The 19,541-nt window shown below is 33.8% G+C and overlaps 1 protein-coding gene across 1 annotated transcript; it reads right to left on the reverse strand.

Moving 5' to 3' along the window:
* Positions 1-9,702: 9,702 nt before the first annotated feature.
* Positions 9,703-12,192, reverse strand: LOC133298185 (serine/threonine-protein kinase PEPKR2-like). The gene is made up of 3 exons (XM_061497444.1): positions 11,436-12,192; positions 10,634-10,930; positions 9,703-10,231 (listed from the first exon to the last, which is right to left on the reverse strand). The coding sequence occupies exons 1-3, from the start codon at positions 12,187-12,189 to the stop codon at positions 9,882-9,884; spliced, it is 1,401 nt and encodes a 466-aa protein (XP_061353428.1). The 5' UTR covers positions 12,190-12,192; the 3' UTR covers positions 9,703-9,881.
* Positions 12,193-19,541: the final 7,349 nt, after the last annotated feature.

Below are 19,541 nucleotides of genomic sequence, written 5' to 3' on the forward strand. Positions count from 1 at the left end.
ATCAGCCTCATTCATACTCTCATATCACATGAATACCGAACTAATTTGTTTCTAGCTGCTATAGTAGACTGAAGAATATCATCCTCTTTCTGCTGCTTCACTTTAAGTGATTTTTAGAAGAAAATCTTCAGCCCAAACTTTATTGAAATCTGAAATTTTGAACAGTAAAGTAATCTTCAATACGGTTCAGAGTCTCCATATTGATCTTATTTTCATTCATGTTATTATATAATTCCTCTGCACGTTTAGCTGCAGAACTCACAGACTCTAATAACATGTCCAGCTCAAATATGTCATCTTCACATCTGAACAAGCTTTCTTCGTACTGATTCCTGCACATATGTTCGGAAGAGTAATCCTCACTTCCTGAACTCACAGATACCCAGTGATCATTCAATACTTGAGCACCAAGCTCAGATCTCTAACTAGCAGTAGGAATTGGATAATCAGCAGGTAGAAGCCGGTAGCTGGGAGTGCAACGTTTACAGTCACTGAGGTCAAGTTCTTGAATGGATTTTCCCATGTACTCCTTCTCCCTGTATCTTTCCTTCTCTTTAGCTCCATCCATCTCACGCTTCTGCTCTTTGTCTTTGTCTTTGTCCTCCAACTTTGATGATCTTAGTGACTTTTTACTCATGACACCAGCAAGGAACCCATCAATATTTTCCAAACACTCCAGGAAATCATTGAATTCCACCATAAGATCAAGATGCTTTCCAAGTAAATCGGTTACCAAATTTTGCAATTCATTCCTTTTTATTATTTCACTGACGAAAAAATTATGAAGGCACTTCAAGAAAGCTTGGTAGTCATCAGCACTGTTCAACTTCTCCTTAACTTTCTCAAAGAAACTGAATGCTTGACTATACATGTTCTTTAAGGTATCCTTGTCTTCCTTAGAAGAAAAGTCTAAAGCCAACCCAAAACCTTCAACTTTCTATAAATAATGTTCGCCCATCTCAAATGTGACAACGCCTAACTCACCAGGTGTTGTAAGCGAGTTAGGTAACGTGACATTATCAACAAAAATTTACAAAATGTGACATTCAGATAATTTTTTACAAAAAATGTGGCACTTTAATCGTTGTCCATCAAAGAATCCTATAACAATTTCCATCTTAAAAACAAATCAAGAATTACAAGCCGTCTGTACTAAATAGGGAATGAAAGAAAGGGGAAAAAAAGTAGAATACATTCTTATATATTAAATTAAAGTTTATTCTCTTAAATGTAATGCCTATAATAGAGTAAACACATATGATTTACTCTGCATCAGTATCCTTTCTATATATACTGCAAAAGACAACTCTGTGTTTTGTGATATAGTTTCTGAACTGTTAAGAGTTTGTTTCGTGCCAGCTCAGGTTCTGTTAGAAGTTAGATTTGCTGAGTTGGGGGGACACTGTAATCAGTTAATCTCAAGTCAATAACACTAGGTTGATTGAGAAAACTGCATTACAATCAACTAACAGAAAACAACATTTTCGTCCTAAATAATCAGCAATAACTTTGGGGTAATAAGTTAACCCAACCCCATGAGCTAGGAAAATGAAAATGTAGAGAGAAAGAATCATCCAATAAAACCGTTAAAAAGGGGAGAAATGGATACCTCAAGAAATTGTTGAGCATTTATATGATCAGGTTCTCTCTCATCCTGATCACGATTAATCCTCGTATCCTTACTCTCACGTTTCCTCCGCTTCTTGTGCATGTTCATCATTGTGTTGTCATCATCCATCTCAGGGTGTTCAACACTCAGATCACGCTCACGATCATGAGAAGGAAGCCTCTTTCGTCGATATACTTGCATTTGCCGCATCATGGGTGCCATAGAACTCCGCTCACTAAAGCGCTGCAATGAATTTCGAGCATCCGGAGCATGCTGTGTAGAAGGTGCTGCGAAACTATCTGGTAAGAATCTAGTGAAGAATCCTAAACAGGGTAGCAACCTCACTATAAATTTCACCTATGTCCTTATGCTCTTTGCGGTACATATTGGAAATGTTCAAGAACGATTTGTAAACATGCTCATCACTTTGGAATCGTTTCTTTATCTTGTTCACAAAACTAATAGCTTCTTCAAATTCAACCGTTTTCTTTGGAGGAGCCTCATCCCTTACTCTCTTTATCTTTTATCGGTTCTCCAGATTTTCCTAGGAAAATTCGCTGGAAAACAAGTCGAGTAGATCGACAAGAGAAAGAAAAAAAAATAGTGAAGTGTTTGATCGGACAGAACAACAAGGTAAACAAGAAAAACAACAAATAGGGTTTCTTCTTTCTCTGTCTCTCTCACGTTGTTGCGTTAGAACGATGGAAACTGAGGCGGTGGGAACCAATTAAAAGGCTAGATTTAGAATTTTATATGGGAAAAAAATTTAATTATTGCATTTTAATTAATTAATTATGCAATTTGGATTGTGATTTTTTTTTTTTGGAGGTTTGGATTGTGATTTGATAGAAGAAAATAAATAAAATTTGTGATATGTGATTTAATTTTTTACAGTTTTGGATTGTGAACCAATCTGCGTGTGTGATTTAATATAAAAAATTAATCAAGATTTGATGTGTGATTATATTTAAATTTTATTTTTATTTTTATTATAAAAAAATTTGGTTTGTTATTTAAATTAAAAGTAACAATTATTATTAATAAGGAAGATAAAATAAAGATTTGATTTGTGATTTAAACTCAAAAATCAAGAAAAATCTGTATTAATAAATGAAATAATTCAATAAATATTCTAAATCTCTAAGGAATAAGGATTACCTAATTTAAATTTAAATTATGTTTGTGAGAAATAAAATATATCAAATGAGATGTCATTGCGTAGATTTCGAAAAGTTATGTGGAATCAAAAAACAATTACCTGAATTGGATACCCGAGTCAAAAGTTATGGCCTTCAGAAGTTTTATGATTAAATTATTATTATTTTTTTATAAAAAATGACACGTGTCAACCTTAGGTGAGAGATGCCTAAATGAGGCGTCACATTGTAAAATAGATCCGTAATTATTTCCAAAACTGCCATAAATGCGTAATATTTAATTAAAATGCAATAATTAAATTTTTTTGCCAATTTTATATATCTCAAAGATATGAATTAGTATTATTATATCTCCTTGGAGTGGATGGTAATATTTTTAAAATCAAATTAAATCTAATCATGCCAATTATCTTTAAAATAACTTGTTTTTAAAATAAAATAAAATTAATGAAATGATAATTAAAATTCATAAAATTTATACTTAATATATTTTAATTTTATTTATCCTTTATACTAATTATCCCCACATACTAACACGAGACTTTTCAGTGTGCTTTTTCCTCACTCGCACACTTCCTGGGAAAACTTCCTAGGAGGTCACTCATCCCATAATTGCTCCTAGTCAAGCACACCTAACTGTGGAGTTCTTCCGATCCGGGCTACCGAAAAGCAGATGCATCTTGTTAGTATAGGTAGTACCAATTGATTCTTATAAGCTATTCTCAAACTGTGCAGTCTCATACCTGCACAGTCTTTGGAATTCTTCTCTTTCGGGTGTCGATTCGATTCATTCATGCATGTAACCCCACGCTGGAAGCCTGTCAGGAGCCGCTCCTTGTCCGTGCCCCTTTGCAGCGGCGATTACTCCCTGCCCTCGTCAGCGCTCTAGATGTTACATCATTTTAATAGAGAGATTCACACAAGAAATTATTTTTTATTTAAAATTTAAATTAAAAAAATCACTCACTTTCTCTCCCATGATTTTCATTTCTTATCTCTATATCTCTCCTAAAATAATATAACTTATGTCATTTAAAATGACAAACATCAAACTCATTATTTAAACATGGTCCTATCACTTAATTTGTTTTTAGCTTCTTTTTTTTTTTAAGAAAAAACCCAAGCAAGACCTGATTATCAAACTTGTGCAGGACAACAAATTAGACATGATTAGTTATCAAACTTCAAGACCTAATACGTCAAATGCTTTGACGGGATTAGCCAAAAAAATTAAGTCCATGTTTTTTAATAAATTAATTACGCATTTATTACAGTTTTGGAAATAATTATATATTTATTGTACAATATAACGACCAATTTGGGCGTCACTCAAGACGCCTAAATTGGGCGTCACTCAAGAGGCAATCATACTTAATTTAGGCGTCATTTATCAGATATTAACATGTGTCATATTTTTTTTCCAAAAAAATAATAATTTAATCATAAAACTTCTGAAGGCCGTAACTTTTGACTCGGGTATCCAAATCAGGTAATTCTTTTTTTAATTCCTCATAACTTTTCGAGATCTACGCAATGAGATCTCATTTGACATATTTTATTTCTCATAAACACAATTTAAATTTGCAAGAATAATATTATAAGAAACGTTAAACCCGGAAGCCTCTGAGTTCTGGATTTGTGATTTAATATAAATAAATAAATAAAATTTTGATTTGTGATTTAATTTTTTTTTAATAATATTTTTTTATTATAACAAAATTTTGGTTTGTGATTTAAATTAAAAATTAAAATTAAAATTATTATTAATAAGGAAAACAAAATAAAGATTTGATTTGTGACTTAAACTAAAAAATCATTTTGAAAAATCTGTAGAAATAAAGGAAATAATTAAATAAATATTCTAAATCTCTAAGGAAGAAGAATATTATTTTTGAAATTAATGATTAATGCTATAAGCTTCTAAGTTATTATTTATGGTTTGAAATTAATTATGGCTTATGAATTTTTTTCAAAAATAAAATTACCTAAATTAGGCGTGATTGCCTCTTGATTGAAACCCAATTTAGACATCATTGGTGACGTGTCAGGTGTTGACACGTGTCACATTTTTAAACTCAGAAGCCTCTGTGTTTTGGGTTTGTGATTTAATATAAAAAATAAATCAAGATTTGATGTGTGATTTAAATTAAAAAATAACAATTATTATTAATAAGGAAAACAAAATAAAGATTTGATTTGTGATTTAAACTCAAAAATCAATTTGAAAAATCTGTATTAATAAAGGAAATAATTAAATAAATATTCTAAATCTCTAAGGAAGAAGGATTACCTGATTTAAATTTAAATTATGTTTGTGAGAAATAAAATATGTCAAATAAGATGTTATTGCGTAGATCTCGAAAATTTATGTGGAATCAAAAAAAGAATTACCCGATTTGGATACCCGAGTAAAAAATTATGGCCTTCAGAAGTTTTATGATTAAATTATATTTTTTTGAAAAAAAATATGACACATGTCAACACCTGATAGTGACGCCTAAATTAGGCGTGATTGCCTCTTGAGTGCGAGTTGGCTCCCTCCGGTATCCCCACGAGCTTCGACTCTTTGAGCCGGCTATGGGACTAATCCGGAGTGCGGGGGAACAGTGACCTTACACAAATTTTTGATATTCTTCTTGACTTTCTCCCTAATTTGTTCCCTAATTTCTACCTTAGGAATTTCCTTCATCCAATACCTGACTTTGTTTTTTCTTGAATTTCCTTTATTTGATTTCTCTTAATTCACATCAGGAATTTTTAAAAAATAAAATAATATATACTTGATAAATGGGTGTTCCCATTCCTTGATTCCAATTTAAATTCACAATAATAATAAAAGTGCTCTGTTTCACTTCTATGAGAATAAATGATTGTTTGGATGAGTTTTCAAAAAAAAATATTTTTATATTTTATTTTTTTTAGATTACTTTTTATAAAAGTTAAAGTTATTTAGATTTTTAAAAAATATTTAGTTTTTGAAAAATTATTTGTGTTTTAACTTATGTTATTTTTAGAAGCTAAAATTTTCATTTAAAAAAAAAGATTTTTAACTTTTTTTTATGACTTTTACTCTTTTTAAAAGTAGACGTCCAAACATATTTCTCCCATAAATGTTTTTTTTTCCTGAAGTAAAACAACTTTTGAAGAGAGAAAAACCCATCCAAAGAGGCCCTAATAATTTTTTAATGACATGGAAGAAAATGAGAAAAAAAGATTAAAAAAAGATGACGCTAATTTTTTTTAATTTTTGATTTCTATTATTGTAGTTGCTTTATTTTTCTTCTCTTCAGTCAATTGAGAAAAGATTTGAAACTTTAAAAACTTTTTTCCATTTTCTCCTCTCAATCCAAAGATGAGGTTAAGGCATGACAACTATATATTAGCATATGATATTAAAAAATAAAATGGTCAAGGGAATGAGAAAAAAAATGTGAATTGTGAAGACGATTGAAAAATAATAGTTAAAACTATATATTAGCAATTGTCGTAAAAAAAACTATATAATAAAATATTATAAATTTTTATATAATTTTTTAAATATAAAATTTAGTATTTCGGTTAAAATCTATTGTCATTTGCAATTTTATACAGTTGATGAAATCTATAAACAAAAGTAAAGAAATAGATTTTTATTGTGTTATCAAACGTAATTTTGATTATCGGAATAAAAAAATGTGTTATCAAACGTAATTCTGATTCTCGGAATAAAAATAAAATATGTTAACAAACGTAATTCTGATTCTCAGAATTGTTCCAAGGCACAGAAATAGAAAAGAATCATTCCTTTTCAGAAACAATGCCAGGAATCAGAATGATTGTCATGCGCAGCCTAATTGTCGTTGATTATATATCAGAGCAAACATACAAAAATGCACTAACTTTTTCGATAAACATTTCAAACATAAAATTTCACTTTCCTCCCACAACATAATAAGTAATGAACCAAACATTATTCTAATTGATCTCAGAATATGTTTTTAAATGAATAATATAAATCATCATATATTATATTATTAAAAAATAAAAGGTATGTGTAATTATGATAAATGTTTGACATGTCAAATTTTTTGCCCCAACTAAAGTTAAATTCTGGCTCCGCCATTGTGTGGAGCCATTCTTTTGGACGTTAGACAGTTTTTTTTTTCTTGCCCATCAGTGGCGGAACCACATTATGCTTAGGTAGGGTCGGAGCCCCAGCTACATTTCAGTAAATTTTATTTATTATATATAATTATATAAGTAACTGTAATTTTTGCTTTTTTTATAATAGAAATCTAAAATAACTTATAGTGAAAAATATATCTTTTTACTTATAAAATGCAATTTTTGAAAAAAAAATTCATTCAAACGGGTCGTTAATCTTCACCTCTGCTATTTTTAAAATTTTTGAAAAGTTAAAAAATAAAGAAAGAAAGATAAAAAGTTTTTTTTAATATTGCTCTTAACTTTGATCAATCTGATACCGCCAATCCCATGGGAATAACAAATTACATGTTATGGAATAAAAAAATCAACAGGGTCAAATTAGGTAAGAAAAATAATGAACTAGTAAGAAAAAAAAATGAATATCGTCAAATTATATAAGAAAAAGCATTGAACGTGTATAAAGTAGGAACTGTTTTAAAAAACTAATGAATAACTTTAATTTGGATTTCGAAATGGTAATCCAAATATTGAATTCTGGAAATTATTGGTATTTATTCCCTTCTTTATATTGTTCAATATCAGATTAATTACCATTTAATAGTCATCATATTAACGAAATTGGACTTTTTTCCTTACACACGTTTCTCATTTTCATCATATTAATTACCATTCAATATTGTCATCATATTAACATTGAACATGTATAAAGTAGGAGTTGTTATAAAATACTAATGAATAACTTTAACTTGGATTTTGAAATGGTAATTCAAATTTGAAATCTGAAAATCATTGGTATTTATTCCCCCTTTATGATTGGTCAATACCAGGTTAATTACCATTCAATATTGTCATCATATTGGACTTTTTTCCTTACACAAATTTCTGATATTCTTCTTGACTTTCTCCCTAATTTGTTCCCTAATTTCTATCTTAGGAATTTCCTTCATCCAATACCTGACTTTGTTTTTTCTTGAATTTCCTTTATTTGATTTCTCTTAATTCATATCAGGAATTTTTAAAAAATAAAATAATATATACTTGATAAATGGGTGTTCCCATTCCTTGATTCCAATTTAAATTCACAATAATAATAAAAGTGCTATGTTTCACTTCTATGAGAATAAGTGATTGTTTGGATGAGTTTTCAAAAAAAATATTTTTATATTTTATTTATTTTAGAAGTACTTTTTATAAAAGTTAAAGTTATTTAGATTTATAAAAAATATTTAGTTTTTGAAAAAATATTTGTGTTTTAACTTATGTTATTTTTAGAAGCTAAAATTTTCATTTAAAAAAAAAGATTTTTAACTTTTTTTTATGACTTTTACTCTTTTTAAAAGTAGACGTCCAAACATATTTCTCCGATACATGTTTTTTTTTCCTGAAGTAAAACAACTTTTGAAGAGAGAAAAACCCATCCAAAGAGGCCCTAATAATTTTTTAATGACATGGAAGAAAATGAGAGAAAAGATTAAAAAAAAAAGATGACGCTAATTTTTTTAATTTTTTATTTCTATTATTTTAGTTCCTTTATTTTTTTTTCTCTTCAGTCAATTGATAAAAGATTTGAAACTTTAAAAACTTTCTTCCCTTGTCTCCCATCAATCCAAATATAAGGTTAAATTATAGAGAATCATCTCATTCTTCTAATAAAAACAAAAAGAGAATTATCTCGTATTTTAATTAAAATATATCATTTGTCCTCTCTTTATTGACAAAACTATTTATGTCTAAAAGGACATAATTTACGTCCTTTAAAAGGACACACTAAATCCCTCTCTTTTTTCCTGATTTGATCGGAATACTTTGAGCCATGAGAGTACAAATGAGGGCAAAAATTCATGAATCAATTTTATTAGTAAATTATGTTTAAGATATATCCATGAAAATTTTATTCTTATTTTACCACAATACATAGTACAATCTAGAATTAATTTATTATGATTACATATTTTTCTATTCTTTTAACTAATAATAAACAAATTTGTTTAACATTAATTTCAATCTAGCATTTTATGAGCCAATCCTAATCATCATGACTCATGAGAGATCTAAATAATAAATTACCCTCTTCGTTAAAAAAATATTCCAAAGCATATGCACCTTTTCTTTCTTTTTCCGAGCATATGATTCACTAGGGGTGTTCGCGGTCTGGATTAGATCGATTTTGGAAGCAAAATTCATCCGATCCAATCCCTTCGTTTTGATCATATAATCATCCCTTCGGTTTTGATTTGTTTTCAAATCCGATCCGATCCGATCCAATCCAATTTTTTTCGGTTTGGATTGAATTATCTAATGTTTCCTTTTTCAACTATACCCTCTTCCTAAATATGTTCCTACCTATTATCTAGATTACCCCTTAACCTCACCTTAACAGATAAAGAATCTCAACTTTTATAGCCTTTCAAAATCTATCCCCCGGTAGTTAAGATTCGCCTCTTCTAAACACAAGTAGCTGTACTTTTTTTTCCTTTTTTTTTCAGTGAAAATAAGCAAGCAGCTGTCAACTCCATTTTCAAAGTAAACGCCATTGCTATATATAATTGACTCAAGGTCAAACTCCTCGCTACCATCTGTACAAAAAAGTATGTCTTGAAATACAAATTGCCAACACTAAATAAGTACACATGCAGCGCGTTATGGGAGGGATAACATACGCTTATGCACTCATGGTTTCAGATTAAAATCTTCCAAAAAAACATATGAGTAGGGTCAAGTTTTCACTGAAGTGAAATCATAGCATTCTATTTATCATGCTCCAGCAAGAGCAAAAACATGCAGTGACACACTAATATCATATTCACAGGTTCTGTACAACTAGCTGAGTTTTCTCAGTAATCATTATTTAGAGGAAAAAAATGTAATCCACTTTTGCCAACTGTAGAATGTGTTGGGCAAAGTATACTATAAAACCCCAGCTAAAGCAGCAGAGATAGTGGTTTATGGGGTGTCAACCTGTCAGTAGGTCAAAATGCTTTACAGAGGTTAGCCCTCATGTTATATAAACCTTGCTGATGAATTGGAACTGCCCACAACTTGCTCCTCTTTGGTTCAGATATCCTTACATGTGAAATTGCATTGGCAAGTGCATCAATCCACACACAAACATCATGATATTCTGAATTGCAACTTTCAGATGATGAAGAAAGGCTTGAAACCTCATTAAGGAACCCATCATCCATCCTGTTTCTTCCTAACCTAGGTTCAGGTGCAGCAACAAAGTTGTGGCAAGCAGCTCCATTTTGGTGCTTCAACTTTGATTCAACGGGCAGGATCTTCAATGTACGTTCTGTGTAGAAAGATATCCATGGATGTCCTGAAATTGAACCACATAATATTAATTTAACATGCAAACAATCGAACAGTTCTTAAAACTTAAAAGTACTGTCATTTTATTTCCTGTTTAAAAACATTAGGGAGAAAAAGAGAGCCTCAACCACATAGAAGAACACATAATAAAAACTAACAAAAGTATGTGAGAATTAACAGATTCCCACCACTGTTATCCCAACCAAAACAAGGCAATCCTTCTAATTATTAAGAATTCATGTGAAAGGCAAAGATACTTTTCAACAAAACTTGGAAATTTCTAATTTTAATTATTTCAAGATTAAAAAACAAAAAATCAGACCAAATACAACTAGTCTTTGGTGTATTCATCATTGAGGAAGAGAGATAAAGCACGCTACAAAACATTAATAATCTACCATAAACTTACTAAGTACTTCATCAGCTGTTATCCTTGCTGAAATATCCCTTGTCAGCATTCTCCCAACAAGATCTCGTGCAGGTTTAGATATTGATTCCCACATCCCGGTTTGGAACTCTAGCTTGGAATTCTTAATAGCCTCAAAAACTGCTTCTTGTGAATCCCCTTTAAATGGAAGAACACCAACCAACAGAGCATGCAGGAGCACTCCAGCACTCCATATATCCGCCTTTTCTGAGTATCTACCCAACAACACTTCTGGTGCAACATATGCAGGGCTCCCAGCCAAACCCGTCAAGTTCTGACCTGCAATGCAAATTTCTAGACAATGAGGCTATGCATAAATTACTCATGTATGCATGTATGTATCTTTTACTTATGTGTGTGTATTTATATATATGTCAATTGAATTACTGATATTTTTAAATGCTTAAAAATTAAACAAAGTGACCTTAGAGTATGAATGGTTAGCTTCAAACTATTATAAGCATTTTCTCTAGGACCTCTTATTCTTAGACCGCTAGCAAATTTAATTGAATACTGAACATAGTAAACTTAAGGGAGATGACCATTTGAACTCTCCAATTTTTACTCCTATGTACAGGGTAACATTAGTAAAGTACAATTCAGTTGAAAGCTCATCATGATGAACTTCTTCAAACTTGCCTAGACATTTTTTATTAACAGAATGACTAGGATGGAATTTTACACAAGGAAGGTTGTGTAAGGATTCTATTCATAGAAGTTAGCACATATATATACCATAGGATAACAAAAAAAGAAGATCATCCAAACAGGTTTAACATATTACCCTTAGAAATTCTCATGGCCAGGCCAAAATCAGCAAGCTTTATTTCCCCCGAAGCAGTAAGCAGAATATTCTCAGGCTTGATATCTCTGTGCACAACTCCCATATCATGACAATACTTGATGACCAACATCACTTCCTTAAGTATATTAGCAGCCCGCTGTTCAGAACAAGGGCCCTCCCTAAACATCTGGTCGACAAGTCTTCCCCCAGAGCACAATTCCATCACCAGATGAGAGCAATCAGCTTCCTCATACACTGCCAGCAGAGTCACAACCCCAGGATGCCCAGACAAGTGCTGCATTATCTCCACCTCCCTGTAAACAGTCTCATCCCCCTTCTTCAGAGTCTTACACGCATACTCCGCGCCGCCAACAAGAGACCTACACAACGAAACAGATCCATACTTTCCTTGCCCGATCCTCACCCCAGTAACATAATCATCTTCAATCTTGTTCTTCCTCCCCATCTGGGTAGCCACGTCAATGCAACCTATCTTCCTCTTTAGGCCTCTTCCCGCGGTCATCAGAGACAATGTCCCACAAGGAGGAGCAGTGGCAAAACCCGCCACCCTACTCTTGTAGGAACCAGCTGAGTCTATCTTAGTATTTTCTCTACACCTCTTCTTCAACCTCGAACAATCTTCCATCGAATAATGGGTCTCAAAATTGGACGACGGAGACCCATGATTGGATCTCAAAATGTCAGTCAATTTCGAGGACTCGTCACACTCACTTCCTTTCCTTTTCATCCTCATAGCATCTATCAGTAAAGTACCAACGCAACACCAATCTTTGTGTTGATCACGTACCCAGTGTGCAAAATCCGATTTTTGCCGCAAGACACAATTCTGCAGTCAAAATAGAGAAAGATCAGTCAACGAATGGCGCCAAAAAGCGCCATCTAGACCCCTGCAAGACAGATTGAAACAAATCATCCCAACCAATGTAATGCGTTGCAAAACCACAAAAGGAAAGCATGAAACCCTAAAAACTACAAATATTAAACTTCTGAGAGTCACACTCTTTTTGCTTAGCTAACGTTGTTTCCTTTAATATAATATAGGATGTTCCAGTTTATGTTCTCCTGCGTGCGTCACTATTTCAAGGGGTGTATTTGATTACGATTTTAAAAAATTTCCTCAATCAGTGGAATAAAAAAATCAACAGGGTCAAATTAGGTAAGAAAAATAATGAACTAGTAAGAAAAAAATGAATATCGTCAAATTATATAAGAAAAAGCATTGAACGTGTATAAAGTAGGAACTGTTTTAAAAAACTAATGAATAACTTTAATTTGGATTTTGAAATGGTAACGCAAATATTGAATTCTGGAAATTATTGGTGTTTATTCCCTTCTTTATATTGTTCAATACCAGATTAATTACCATTTAATAGTCATCATATTAACAAAATTGGACTTTTTTCCTTACACACGTTTCTCATTTTCATCATATTAATTACCATTCAATAGTCAACAAATTTCACATAAATGTTTGACTTTTTTGCAATTTATGCTTTTTTAAAATAGAAATCGCAACTAACGTATAGTGAAAATATTTTTTTCCTTAAAAATGCAGTTTTTGAAAGAAAAAAAAAATTCAAACAAGTCCTTAATTTTCACCTCTGCTATTTTTTAAATTGTTGAAAAGTTAAAAAAAAAGAAAAGATAAAAAGCTTTTTTTGTAATATTGCTCTTAACTTTGATCCAATCTGATACGCCAATCCCATGGGAATAACAAATTGGATTTTTTCCTTACACACATTTCTCATTTTCATCATATTAATTACCGTTCAATATTGTCATCATATTAACATTGAACATGCATAAAGTAGGAGTTGTTATAAAATACTAATAAATAACTTTAACTTGGATTTTGAAATGGTAATTCAAATTTGAATTCTGAAAATCATTGGTATTTATTCTCCCTTTATGATTGGTCAATACCAGGTTAATTACCATTCAATATTGTCATCATATTAGGAGGAACCATACCAGGTTATTATGTCAGCAATGATATCCTTACCCATGATAAACGAAAATTATGGTTGCCCTTGACTTTCCATATCATCAACATGCTCTTTTCTCTATGTTTTTTCTTATTCCATTTTTTAAACCGAAACATTATCATCATAGTGTATTATTATACCGTTACTACGTTTGAGTTCTTTACAAGTACGTACAATTACAGCTGCGATCACTTCTGATCTTTCTAAGGACGTATTTGGTACTGCTTCCTTTACTACAGCAACAACAATATCACCAAAAGAGGCATATCGTTTATTATTAGCTCCTATAATTCGAAGACACATCAATTCTCGGGCTCCACTATTATCCGTTACATTCAAACGGGTTTGAGGTTGAATCATATTATTTTTGGGTTTGTTCTTTCCAGTTCAAAGGTTGAAGTGACAAAAATGATAGAACCCGGTACTTTTAACCTTGAATAAAATTCATTAAACCAGTAATGAAAAAGAATTGAAGTGAGTAAACATAAACAGAAAAACCAAAATCATGGAGGATGCCAATTTCGCAAACTATGTAGTATACACACCTGGAATGGAATCTAGGTTGGTTCTGCTTATGCTGTATTTAGTGTTAAAAAGATATAAAATTATTAATATAAATCACCTAGTGCCTTAAAGTTTTGGGTTAAAAAGATTTTTTACCATTAATGTTGCATTATGTAGGTTAGGTTCTGTGTTAACAGTATTGAGCTTGGAAAATTTCACACGGCAAAATAATGTATCGATTATGTATAAATTATAATCTATATATATTTGTTAGTTGTGGTTATGATGACTGAAGTTACTGTTTAGACCATATAATTACTTCTTCATGAATCGTGATATTTTTTAATTAAAGTGGCATGGACAAACCCCATGCCACTTTAACTGATAGTTTATACAACTCAGATAACTTAAACATAACAGAAATCAAAGTGGCATGGACAAACCTCATGCTCACCCAAATAAGACAACAAGCCCAACAGAAGTCTCAACAACAGCAACATACTAAAAGTAAGCTAAAAACATAACATCAGCAGATATATCCAGCATCCAAACATGACAGCATATAAACAGCAATAATCATCAACTGAGCTCCGACCTCCCTCTGCCAGAGGCATCAGCCCCCAAGTTACCTGAACCTGAAATAAGCGTCCCCAAACGTGGGGTGAGATCTCTAAACAAGAAATCTCAGTAAGACAAGGGGTCCTCAAGGATCTTCCACCCCAAGCTCACTTACACGTGCAATATCAGTTCAAAAGCATTTAACAGTATAAGTTCCAAAACTCAATGCAGTGCAACAGATATTCATGCCATGTGTGTTATAACTATTCTACTGGCCAGAGAAATGCAGGAATACGTCTATTACCTACAGTTAGTACAAGAAACATCGCTTGCACCTCACCCACAGCCTCACCCTCTTATATGTACCACATACTCAGGCTTACCGTATAGGTGGAACACCACATGCATATCATAAAGGCACTCGCATATGACAGCTCAACAGCATTTCAACAAATCAATATATCATGAAAACAACATCATGCATATAACCATACCCCCATGGGACATGGTGAAACCAACAATGACTAAACCGAGGACACGAAAGCTTACCTTGCAAGCTAACAATCTAAGCCAAGAGTCCAACCAATCTCAAAGCCCAAACACAGCAGAATCACAATCTGTTTTGGACCAACAATCATATCAAAATCATACTCAACAAGTATAAGACGCAAGGACAACGTCTTTCCTTTACATTTCATGTCTTAAGGCTTCTCACAAAGCCACAAGCCCTTAATCACTTAGATTCTGACTTAACTAATCAATACAGAAGCTCAACTTAACCAGTCTAGGGTCCACAAACCCCAAACATCATTCTGTATGAACAGTGCAGCTACTGTTCTTCGAAAACTCAGAATATCTGGATATTTGTCGGGGGCATATCCGGATATCAATATCCGGATATTTCGCGACAGAATGCAGTTCTGAATTTCGCGAGATATCCTTCTAAAGATTGGGTTTTTAACTTATTCCAACGTCCAAGCATGCATTTTTACACTTCTTTAGGTTCATATACTGGGTGGCTACTTGTTTAATTCATTAAACATGCTAAGACATCTCTTTTAATCATTAAAACTCAAGATCAAAGATTGTTAACACTTACCCAAGCTCAAAACAGAGCAACAATGGCTCTTGGAGCTCTCCAAACTGTCTCAAAGGTTCTGACTTAGAAGGTGCACGGAAATGGCACACCATAATGGTTCTCTCTTCACAAAGGTTGCTCCTTGAAGCTTCCACAACCAAGGAAAATGGCTCCTAAAACCCAAGCAAGGAACTCAGCCCAAAGAACCTCCCAAAACAGCAACCCCAACTCAGAATGGAGCTCACCACACACTCCTCATGATAGTTCCCACCCACCCAAGGTGTTTAAGTGAAGAAGCAACCAAGAGAATGATCAGTTGGTTGAGTTTTTGGTCAAGAAAAATGGAAGAGAGCAATGGAACAGTAGCAAACTGATCAGCCACCCCAACAAGTCACGTAGGAATGCAAGGTGCCTAGTGTTTTGGGCCAAGTTATGTATTTATAGAGGTTTAAGTCATTAAACACACAATATTAGCATTAATTGCTACGCTTAGCATTTTAATCCCAAACTTAGGATTCTGAACCTACTCATTTTTCTAAGATTTATCATATTTTTATTTTATTTTTCGCAGCACCTTTCCGGTACGCGCTTTTCCATAGCCAGTATTAGTTCTGGCACCAGTTCTCATTATTTTCACTTGAAACTTGTTTTACAAGTCTTATATATTATTCTAGTGACATATACACACTTTTTATAATTTTTCGGGATACTTCATCGGTACGCAATTATACCGAGTAGCAGAACCGGTATCTGCATTTTTTCGTCCGAAAAGCGACTTTCAGCATTCTTAATCACTTTCTATATTTATTTAAGCCTTCTTATAATTATTAAGGTCAATTATGGAATTATTTCCTAATTTCACACATTTAATTAATTATTTTCCTTAATTAACGGTGCGGGTTCTTACATTCACCCCACATTTTTAAGGATTTTGTCCTCAAAATCAGAAACATACCTGTCTCGGAAGTCGGGATACTGCCGGAGAAGCTCGTCCTCTCGCTCCCAAGTTCACTCCTCAGGAGTTCTTCCGGTCCACTGCACTTTGACCATCGGAATGATCTTGCTCCTCAGTTGCTTCTCGCCACGATCGAGAATCTTGAGTGGTCCGACGGGAGTCTTTAGGTTCTCCCGAACCTCCACATCATCCGGTTGCACCACGTGCGAAGGATCCGCTACATACTTGCGAAGCTGAGACACGTGAAACACGTCGTGGATGTTGGCCAAGTTCGGAGGCAAGGCAAGCCGGTGGACAACAGGTCCTACTCTACCAAGTATCTGGTATGGCCCAATGAACCTCGGGCTCAGCTTCCTCACTCCAAGTGCCCGACCAACACCGGTGACAGGTGAAAGTCTCACAAACACGTGCTCGTCCTCACTGAACTCCAGTGGACGATGCCGCATGTAAGAACCTGCACCGTTAATTAAGGAAATTAATTAATTATATATGAGAATTAGGAAATAATTCCATAATTGACCCTAATAATTATTATGAGTCTCTAATAATTATAGTAAGTGATTAAGAATGTTGAAAGTCATTTTTCGGAAGAAAAGTGCCGATACCGGTTCCGCTAGTCGGTATAAATGCGTACCGATAAAGTATCCCAATATGATAATTCTTGTAAAATTGAGTAGGTTAAGAATCCAAAGTTTGGGATTAAAATGCTAAGCATAGCAATTAAAGTTAATACTGTGTGTTTAAGTGTTAAACCGCCTATATATACTAAGGGCACTAAACCCTAGATGATACTCAGCCTTCCTACGTGACCCTTGTGCCTCCCATTGCTGACTTGGTGCTTTCTTGACTTGTCTTCACCATTTCTTCATGAGAAACCACCAAATAATCATCTTTTCTCTTGTTTCTTCCTTGAGATCACCTTGTGGTTGTGTTGGGTTGGGTGAGAAGTTTGGGTTCTGAGTTGGTGAGCTACTCTTGGGTGTTTCTTGGGCTGTCTTCTCTGGTTGTGGGGTTTAGAGCCTTGTTCTTTGGTTTTGTGGCTTCAAGAAGCAACCTCTCGGGAGAAAGAGCCAAGCCTTGTTTGGTATTTTCGTTTTCTATCCAAGGCAGAACCTTGAGGAGCTGGTTGTGAGCCAGCTTTAAGCCTGGTATGCATACTCAACCTTTGATCATGAGTTATTGGTTAAAAATGGAACCTTGATGCATGTATTGAGCTAAAGATGATAACCTAACGTTCGGTAATGCTTAACACGGGCTTGCACTTTGGAGAAGGGTTCAACATGGGATAGGTACCTGCCATTGGTTGAATTTTCGTACAACAACAGTTTCCATGCTAGCCTTGGCATGGCACCCTACGAGGCGTTGTATGGTAAGAGGTGTCGGACTCCTACCTGCTGGTCTGAGGTTGGAGACAAGGAGTTGTTTGGCTTGGACTTTGTCCAAGATACCACCCTGCAGATCAAATTGATTAGGGAAAAGTTGAAGCAGGCGCAGAATCGCCAGAAGAGTTACTACAATGTGCGGTGTAACACCCCGAGTATACCCGGTTTGTTAACATATCATCTTATTAAGCTGCACTTAATTAAAAATGCGGAATATCTTTTTCTTTTCAATTATGACGTTGTTATACTTAGCTAAGTTGATTACTTAATCAATTTCATAAAATATCGCCTGTATGTAAATTGCAAAAAGACATCTAACTGAAATACCTCATAATATAGATAAAGCGAGTATCTATGTCACAGATCTACAACACGTAGTCCGGACAATAATCCTGATACATTAATACAACTCCAACATAAAACAAGACATAATCAAGTCTATGTGGCATGGACAATCCCCATGCTCACTAAATCAACAGCATAACCAACAGAGTCTCAACAGAGAAATCCATAAACTGAAGCTAAAAGCATAAGACAGTAAATAGGATTCAACATCCAATCATAACAGCATATCAACATAAGCAGCATAAACATGTAACATCTATCAGCTAAGCTCTGGCCTCCTGCCACTAGAGGTCTCAACCCCCGCATTACCTGAACCTGAAATAAGCATTCCCCAAACATGGGGTGAGATATCTAAACCAGAAATCTCAGTAAGACAAGGGGTCCTCAAGGATCTTCCACCCCAAGCTCACTTACATGTGCAATATAAGTTCCAAAGGCAGTAATTCAATATAAGTTCCAAAACTCAATGCAGTGCAACAGATATTCATGCCATGTGTGTTTAAACTACTCTACTGGCAAGAGAAATGCAGGAATACGTCTATTACCTACAGATAGTACAAGGAACACCGCTTACACCTCATCCACAGCCTCACCATATTGTATGTACCACATACTCAGGCTTACCGTATAGGTGGAACACCACATGCATATCATAAAGGCACTAGCATATAACAGCTCAATAGAATTTCCAAAACATCAAAAGCATGTAACACAGCAAGCATATAACCATACCCCCATGGGATATGGTGGAACCACAACATGGCTAAACCGAAGACACAAAAGCTTACCTTGCAAGCTCACTATCCAATGCCAAGAGTCCACACAGCTCAAGTCCAACACACAGCAGATCACAACCTGATTAGGACCAGTAAGCATATCAACACTCATAGCTTATAAGCATAAACATAAAGACTACGTTTTCCTCTTACGATTTATGTCTTAAGGCTTCACGCAAAGTCATAAGCCTTTAACCACTTGATTCTGACTTAGTTCAATTAAAACAGAAGTTCAACTTCATCAATCTAGGGTTCACAAACCCCCAATAGCCTATTGTATGAACAGTGCAGCTACTGTTCTGCGAAATCCCAAAATATCCGGATATTCGTCGGGGGCATATCCGGATATCAATATCCGGATATCTCTCTTCCAATATCCGGATATCCATATCCGGATATTCAGATCCGCATATCCGGATACCTATATCCGGATATCAATATCCGGATATTCACAACAAAATATTCGGATGTTTCGCGACAGAACCCAGATTCTGCATCTCGC

Source organism: Gastrolobium bilobum, unplaced genomic scaffold (genome assembly GCF_033153095.1).
Source record: "Gastrolobium bilobum isolate Gb01-03AN ecotype WA unplaced genomic scaffold, APGP_CSIRO_Gbil_v1 utg622100, whole genome shotgun sequence".
Taxonomy (NCBI): Eukaryota; Viridiplantae; Streptophyta; class Magnoliopsida; order Fabales; family Fabaceae; genus Gastrolobium; species Gastrolobium bilobum.

Bases quoted from the DNA above. Each gene is read 5' to 3' on its own strand.
- LOC133298185 (XM_061497444.1), bottom strand. From the start codon at position 12,189: ATGAGGATGAAAAGGAAAGGAAGTGAGTGTGACGAGTCCTCGAAATTG. The intron at 10,931-11,435 runs GTAATATGTTAA...TTTGCATTGCAG, and splicing joins GGCCATGAGAATTTCTAAGG to GTCAGAACTTGACGGGTTTG. The intron at 10,232-10,633 runs GTAAGTTTATGG...GTTCAATTTCAG, and splicing joins AACAGCTGATGAAGTACTTA to GACATCCATGGATATCTTTC.